Here is an 8608-nt window from a genome sequence, read left to right as displayed (position 1 = left end):
GTCAAATAAATAAAGCTCAGTGCTATCATACACAGGACACCGGTGGTTGTTGTCAGCGTTGCTCCGCCTTTCGTTTTGTACGTACGTAAACACAATGGGCGTAGTGATTTTACGCTGGACGGAGCCGGTAGCTGTCAGACAGAGAGAGATCACAGTGTTGTCGCTGATGCCTGGTTCTACTCGACATGTAAACATCAAACGTGAGACTGTCTTAGCTTAGACTTTTCCTTATTATCATCAGGTAAAATCATCGCGGTTTATTGGGCTGAAAATCCGACAGAGCTGTATCAACGCTAACGACCGCCTATTTATTCATTTACCCGCTACAGCACAAGCTTTAGTCATAAACTGGTTATTTTTGCGTTTTTATTCATCTTTAAAAACATGCAAAATGCGTTTCGTCGGTTTCCGTGGTTCACCAACGTCTCAATGTACGGCTGCCTGTTCGCGCGGCGGGGACTTTGTCCACCAGTGGTTCTCGCGCACGGACAAAATGGACTGGACGCACACCAGGAACGTCGCCGTGGTCGCTTTCAGTTTCCATGGCAACTTCAATTTCTTCTGGATGCGCCTGCTGGAGCGGAAGTTTCCGGGCAACTCCGCCGCGATGGTGATGAGGAAGCTGCTGCTGGACCAGACCACAGCAGCGCCGCTGGCGACCAGTGTTTTCTACACAGGTGAGTGTGAACACCGCGTGGACGCAGCGGACAGGAAACGGTTAACTCAACTCCTACACATATCACATATCTGTCAATTTGTAACGTGACCCGCGTGCCCTCTTGTGCCCCGATCACGTGGTGTAACTATCAGCTGTTGTTCACCGTGTCATCCAACAAACCTTGACGAGCAGAGGTCACATGAAAGACACAGTTTAGGTTTAAGCAAACTGAGCAGGGAATAAACTTTTCATTTTAAAGCTATATCTATATATCTAAATAGTGTTGAATTGTTATTTGGTTTTATTAATTTGGTGCATGTTTGGGGCCACACTGTTGGTGTAGTGGTTAGCACTCTTGCCTTTGCAGCAAAAAGACTCAGGTTCGTGATCCGGTCAGAATAAGGGTCTTTCTCGAGTTTGCATGTTCTCCCTGTGTGTGTGTGTGTGTGTGTGTGTCGGTTTTCTCTGGGTTTCCTTCCAAAGTCCAAAAACATGCAGATTTGGGGATTAGGCAATTGTGGCCCTGCGATGGACTGGCGATCTGTCCATGGTATGACCTCGCCTATCGCCCTATGTCAGCTGAGATTGGCACAGCACCTCATGTGGAGGATAAAGTGTTAGAAAATGGATGGGTGGATGGATTTATTGCATATTTGCTCATCAAGTCCAAAGGCATTAAACTGGAGAATGTTTCCTGCCCCTTGTTGAAAGTGCCATGAAACATAAAGGCAGGTTTGAAGGGAAAGGAGGTTCAATGACATACCAAGGTGTACCTAATAAAGTGGCCAGTGAGGGTATATATGAAGATGTGTGCAGTACTCATAACACTGTCTAATAAAATGACAAAATGTATTTCAATCAGCAGCATAAACAAACAAAATATGGCACATGAAGATGAATAATAGTTACTACGCTCTCATGAATCTGGTATTAGGTTTAGCCTTAAGTAGTTTACATCAGTCACCCAAAATTAAATCTTACACTTTGAAAATACTGTATGTACACAATTGGCTACACTTCTAAATACAAATCTGTGTGGCCCTCCTTCATATAGTGGTAAGGGGTCATTACACATTTTAACTTGAAGGAACACTAAAGAAGAATTCATTGACGCAACAATTGCCACTCCTCATTCCATTAACGCACACTGTGTGTATATATATATATATATAATTACTTCCACTTAATGCCAGTATTGTACTTTAACAGTTGATTGATGGATAATGAATTCCTACATGTCACCCAGGTGTCAGTCTCCTGGAGGGAAAAGAGGACATCTTTGAAGACTGGAGAGCAAAATTCCTCAATACATACAAGGTGAGCAGCAGCAGAGACAGGTGGTCACTGTCGCAGCAACCTCTTATCACTAAAATGTACCCCAGACTGAGCTAAGAGTTTACATGTTCCATATTCAATCCTTATTTGCTGGGATTTCTAAATTTGTAGATATAATATATTAGAACAGTAACATTTCTTGAATTAAACAAAAAATAATAATTTTACACTCCAGAGTGTAGCTTCTGCTCTCTCTGACACATTCATATATTTGTGTTAGAATCTAGCGTTCTTTTGACAAGACTGTATCCAAGACACTTGGAGCTGCACGGTGCAGTGAACAGCAGCAGCTGTGTTGTGTTGTGTACCACATGCAGACAAGTGTTCAGGGAGCGCTTGATTTGCTCTGCTTTCTGTATTTTCCATAACTATCATTTTCCTTTTGTGGATGCTTCTTGGTGTTTTCAGCCATCAAATAATATTTCGGTAATTTTTTAAAAGATCTATTTGAACTTGTATGATCTATGTTCTACATAATTTCATTTCCTCTGTAAAGTTGTTCACTATATTTACTTCTTTTGTTGTGATAAAATGAAGTTTTAGATTTAGAACAACCCTTGGACACCACCTGGGAGTTGTTGGTTTCTAACTCTGTACACAAATCAGCCAGATCCTTAAAGTGCTTGTTCTTATAAATTGATGAATAGTGGATTTGTTGGTTTTCTGTCCAACGGTTTATGTACAGTTTGGTTTTTGAAGTTTAAAACTGGTGTGTTTCCGTTTGTCTCTCTCTCTCTGCTCAGACGGGGCTGATGTTCTGGCCATTCATGCAGGTAAACATTAACATCCCCAGTCAATAAATGATCATTCTTAACATTTTGTGAACTATCTGCTGTGAACAAAATCTCCTGAGCTCAACTGTCAGGTCTCCAATGACTCAGAAAAAAATCACCACATATCGTGTTGTGAGTGTAATGTAGATCATCTTTAACCACAATAAATAACTCAAAGTTATTGCACCTAATATCCTCATACAATTTTAAATGTTACTGCAAATACTAAATAACAGTAAAAAGCCATGAATAAACGCTAATCTCCATCTGTGTCCCTCAGCTTCTGAACTTTGCCCTGGTGCCTCTGTATGTGCGTCTTCCTGTGCTTCTGGCCTGGATCCTCTCCCCGAAAGAGAAAGAATGTGAACGCTCAGAGGAGAAAGCAGACGCTGAGGTCACGGTCGAGGCTCTCAAAGGTGGAACAGAAGATCCTAAATCTACACAGAACTGAAAACTACTGATTTTAATGGAGGTGAGACTAAAAAAAGGGAACACACAGTTGTCCTGCCTGTGGTTGAAGTTGTACCAGCAGTGGCAGGGGTCAAGCTTTAAGTCCTACTGGGATTGAACTAAAAATGTGAGTCGAAGTTGTCAGGGTGTTTGGTAATGTATTTATGTAAAGGGGCTATAATTATGTGACATATGCAAGTAGAGTTTAATACGGGTACTGCAATCCAAAATAAAGATACTGGAGTGCATTGTCCCACCTTGCCGTCCTCCCTGTGTTACAGCAGCAAAGGCACTTTAAAGTAAAAGTTGTAGACATTATTTTCATAATCAATTAATCTGTTGATTATTTTCTCGATTAATCAATTAGAGTAATTGTATTTAACTTAACCTTTATCAGTTTTAGAGTGACAATATACTTTACTGTGTGGTCTCTCTTTAATGTGAAATTGAACCAACTTAAGAGGCGTTGAGTTTCACCGATTTCCTGCTCACTACAATCTAAAAACAACCATGGCACCGAGCCAAACTACCTGTAGGGTCGAGATATTATGCAGCAATAATTATGTCATAAGTACATTTTTTGTCATTGCCTTAATAAACTCAAAAGTTACCTGTCTCGTCCACGGTCTCTGTCTCTGTCTCCATAGGACGATCCCCCTCTCATGTTGGAAAAACAACACTCAACTCTGCGTTAGCTAACGTTTGACGCGGTTTGTTGTTACGTTATCTGCTGCAATAATATCCGAATTAAACGCAACCGTTTTACTACAAAATGCGCGAGACTAAACTAGCTTAGCAAATCAAGCACACCAGTAGAAAATAACGCTTAAATATTGACTTTATTAAGCAATTGCTGTATGCGTCACGGAGCTACGCAGGCCGTTCACCTCGTTCCTCTCTCCCCGGCCCTCTTTAACGACGTAAGTTTACTTAGTAATTATACGTAGCCCCACTCGTTTTAGACGACACTGCGTAAAAACGTTCACTTGGTGAATTGGACCTAATGTACTCCCACCTGTGAACAATTGGGGGCAGTGTATCACAGCGTGAGTGTCTCTTCTTCAAGGAAACCGTAGTAGAAGATAGTGATGGGAAGTTTTTTGAGTCATTTCGTTCATTTCGTTCATTTTTACAGCGGTTGGCGCTGTATCCCCCTTGTGGGCGTTGTAAAAAAAAAGACCGCGGTTCTCAAACACTTAACATGGTTTGCTTCAGCTGACAAAGTATAATAAACAAAATGCCATAAGCAATTCAAACCATATGAAACCCTAGGAAAGCAAATACACACCTCAATAAAGTGACTTGTGTCCTGTATCCTCTCTGCCATTGTTGTTTAACAGCACGACAGTGACTAGGTAGCTGTCACGTGACCTAAGGACGGACGCTCGCTCAGTTGAGTGAATCCTGAACTAATCATTTCTGTTTCCTTTCCTGCTGAGCTTATGCAGCTGCCTGCCATCGTGTGGCGAATGAAGGTACTGCATGAAAATGAACGAATCACTTACTGAGATGACTCATTACTCCCGAGTCATATAAAAGATTAGTTCATTTTGAACGAAACGTTCACGAACGACACATCACTAGTAGAAGAAATTCCAGGAAGTTGTGCTATCGTTAGTGCTGTCTCTGCGTTGTATAAAGATATGAAGTAAAAATATTAAGTATTTTTTTTATTGCTAAACAGCGTATTATAGAGTGGATCCAGCGTGAGGAAATGAAATGCCTTTGTTAATCCAAAATAGAGGAGTAGACCGCTTTAACGCGACAGCGGATCTTTTCGACAAATATCCACATTTCAAGGTTTGTTTCTACAAGGTGTGGCTAAATTTAGCGTCACCTTATGATAAGCTGGTAGTGAATGCTAAAGAGGAAAAGTGTCAGCGAGGTCGTGACAAAATGGAGAGTTTCAAATAAGTAGATGATAACGCAAAGTTTACTTTTTTTTTTTTTTTTTTACATGTCATTTAGCAGACGCTTTTATCCAAAGCGACTTATAATAAGTGCATTTAAACATAAATAAGAGCTAGAAGTAAGAAAGAGCTTCAAGTAAACCAAACTATGAAGTGCTAGTCGTAAGTGCGATGTATTTTTTTTTTTTTTGTCGTCATCGTCTTAGTCGAGGTAGAGTCGGAAGAAATGTGTTTTTAGTCGGCGGCGGAAGATGTGGAGGCTTTCCGCTGTCCGGATGTCGATGGGGAGCTCGTTCCACCATTTGGGAGCGAGGACAGTGAACAGTCTCGAGTTCTGTGAATGCCTCTGCGATCCTCTCAGTGAGGGGGCAGCGAGCCGGTTTGCCGATGCAGAGCGAAGTGGGCGGGCTGGGGTGTAGGTTTTGATCATGTTCTGGATGTAGGCTGGACCGGATCCGTTTGTAGCATGGAACGCAAGCTCTAAAGTTGTCCTATCATCATCAAAAGTAGTGTAACAATATGTAAATTATGTGCAGGTGACCTACAGACAAAAACCCTGACAAATGTTTGAATTTTAAATGTAATGAATTGATTGTTTGTGCTAAAAAGGGGCAACAATACACTTGTATTAAGTGTACCTAATATATTGCAAGCTGAGTGGAGATCACAAGGTTTATACTGGTTGGTTATTGGTGAATCTTCCAGTGTACTGGCTTAAAAGGTTAAATGTGTTTGTTTTACTCAAATGTCACAGGAAAATGCAAGAACATTTCACTCCAAGCCAATTGTTGCTGTCGACCCAAAGTGCCTCTTATATGTCCAACAACGAGAATTTGCTGCAACAACACCAGCAGACAGTGAGTAATGAAGCAAGTCCTCCTCAGAGACTAATCATCTTTGACAGAGGGAGTCTTACCATTGCAAGGTTAACTGTTCTGGATCCTGGTTATAACACTAAACACCTTTTTCAGATTGTGTTTCAGTGATTGGATCTGAGGATGCCACCACCTGCCATTTGGTTGTGCTGCGACACACTGGTAACGTTCCTTTGTATTTGTTTTTTTCCTTCAGTTTGTGTGTGTGTGTGTGTGTGTGTGTGTGTGTGTGTGTGTGTGTGTGTGTGCAGTTTGATGAATCGCTGCCATGATTGAGGAGTTTTTTATTGTTATTTCTCAGGAAGTGGAGCCGTTTGCCTCGCTCACTGCGACGGTTCCAGCACTTGGTCTGAAATCCCACTCCTTGTGAAAGCGGTCATGTCACTGAGCGATGTCAGTCAAGAGGGCAGGTATGAAACACGCCAAGTATCACGTCACGCAATTTGAGCGTCATGTTCAAGTTTTTAAAAATCGCTTGTTCTTTCTTTGCTTTGTGTCGCTTAGACTCGAGCTCCATCTTGTCGGGGGGTTTAACGATGAGTCAAACGCATCCCATAAACTTAGCCATAACATTCTTGGTATAGTCCTTTTAAGATACTATACATTTCATTTAAAACTGACGCTGGCGGCATTTAAACTTTTCAAAAACTTAAATGTCTCTTTCCCCGTTTACAGCAGCATTTCAGAAACAGAAAGAGGAAATTCATCTGGAGACATGTTGCATCACAGGTAATGCCGATGCTTTTTTATTTGACATTTTTGCTTTAAAAAACACTTAAAATCATCCAATTCATGCTTCTTTTCTCTGTTGCAGAATTGAACGACGTTGTTGTTGATGAGACTCATAGACCCATTGTGTATGGAATAGGTAAGTGTGGTCTATGTTAAAAAGGAAGAGACTTGCAATGTACTGATGGCTTGTGACCACGATTAATATGTTGAGTCAATGTCTGTTTGTGTGTAGGTGTCAATGTTAAAACAGGGGAAGTGTTCCCTTCATCATTCCCTCATAAAGGACCTGCAGAGGAGCTGCGATCAGCACGGACTTTCACTGGCGGACAGGTCTTCCCAAATACAATATTTGTTTTGTATAAACCATATGGATGTGTGTAAACAAATTCCACTCACCTGTAACAAATCATCATTTTAAGTTGAGCAGCGGCTAATGATTTTTTGCCTTATTCATAAATTTAATACATTTTTCCATTTAAATGAATAAATAATTTAGATAATTTGACTGTATCTAAAAGAAAATGTTCATTTGATCGTCTGCGAGTACAAATTCAGTCAATGACATTCAAACGGCAAAAGATACAAAACAAAGAAAAGCAGCCAATTCTCACATTCATTTTGAATCCACTTTGTGACACAGTCTCGTTTATATCCAACACTAAAGATCATTAATAAAAGCTTCTTTTCTCTCGTAGATGGCCGACATCTACGACTCAAGTCGGGGACTTGTAAAAGTTGGGCCCTGCAAGTGGTCTCCAAATCTGGATATTGCCTTCTTGTTGTCACAAAATGATGACACGATTTTAAGGGTAAATCTTGGTAGCAACTGCCTTTTTTTTAAAGGGTGTTTAACTTCACCTCATGTACATTTTAGTTTGTATATTTTGTTGAAGGGGGTTTGTTCTGACACAGACCCTAAAATGACTGTTCTAAAACAGTGAATGACCCTGGTCTGTCTCTCTGCTGTCCAGTACCTGTCCACCTCTCCCATGGCTGAACCGCCTCACTTCGTCCAGCACATGAAGTCCACCATCCGGTTCCTTTTAGAGCACCCCAACCCTGACTGCCTGTTTCCTGGGGATCAACCGCAACTCTACCACAGGACTGAGACGGGGGACTGGGACAGGATGATCCACTCGTAGAGGCCTGATCCTATTTTTTTTTTTCTTTTTTAACCTTAACACGGAACCAGACTGCTTTTTGCCTTTCAGTGCTTTAGATACACTGCGTCCCTTCCACCTTTTTATTACGACCACGTCTTTTTATTATTATTATCATTATTATTCATTGTGTCTTAAGAGCGCAAGGTGGTTCAAAGTCTGCACCTTATACTTCTTGCAGTGTTGCTGTATGTTAAGATCAATATCAAAGCACTGATCCTTATCCAAGTCTGAAATTAAGAAAGGAAAATGAATGTTTCTACTTGGGAAAAATATGCATGAGTTGTACTTAATAGGCTGAAGCGGTTACAGATAAACATCTCCGTGGCTCTTAGAAATAGTGGGGAACTTTCATTTTGGCACCTTGGTTAAAACAGATTAACTGCATCGTCGAGGAGTTGGGGAAAAAAAAAAAAGTTTATTTTTTCTTCCAATTGCACTTTGTAATAAGTGGAATTTGATTCACAAACATACAATAGATGTTGTATATAATGCTGTGTACTTGGCTATGAATGTGTATGTTTCAGAAAATTGCATGTGTTCATAATTTACAACAGCCTTTTTTTTCTGTTCCAAACAGTTAATGCCTTTTAATGAATTGTGCATATTGTAAAGGTTGCATGGTGCTTAAAGCATTCAGTGCAACTCTGTATCTGTCATTAAATAGAATGCAGTAAATCGAGTTTCACTTGTTGAGTGAATGGAGTCTGTGGGG

General features: G+C 40.7%; 1 protein-coding gene and 1 pseudogene across 2 annotated transcripts; both read left to right on the top strand.

The window, feature by feature from the left end:
• The first annotated feature begins 61 nt into the window (after window positions 1-61).
• On the top strand, window positions 62-3217 carry LOC131466761 (mpv17-like protein; annotated as a pseudogene).
• Window positions 3125-8576, top strand: LOC131466611 (protein N-terminal asparagine amidohydrolase-like). Of its 2 annotated transcripts, none has more exons than XM_058639986.1 (10): window positions 3125-3238; window positions 5881-5983; window positions 6098-6163; window positions 6303-6411; window positions 6506-6579; window positions 6677-6730; window positions 6816-6869; window positions 6966-7063; window positions 7429-7542; window positions 7705-8576. In XM_058639986.1, the coding sequence occupies exons 1-10, from the start codon at window positions 3233-3235 to the stop codon at window positions 7873-7875; spliced, it is 849 nt and encodes a 282-aa protein (XP_058495969.1). In that variant the 5' UTR covers window positions 3125-3232; the 3' UTR covers window positions 7876-8576. The 2 variants fall into 2 exon arrangements, with proteins under 2 accessions (XP_058495969.1, XP_058495968.1); XM_058639985.1 differs by lacking the exon at window positions 3125-3238 and adding an exon at window positions 4835-5016.
• Window positions 8577-8608: the final 32 nt, after the last annotated feature.

This window comes from Solea solea, chromosome 10 (assembly GCF_958295425.1).
Source record: "Solea solea chromosome 10, fSolSol10.1, whole genome shotgun sequence".
NCBI lineage: Eukaryota > Metazoa > Chordata > Actinopteri > Pleuronectiformes > Soleidae > Solea > Solea solea.
Note: the sequence above shows the minus strand (reverse complement) of the source record. Positions and strands in the feature narration are given on the sequence as shown.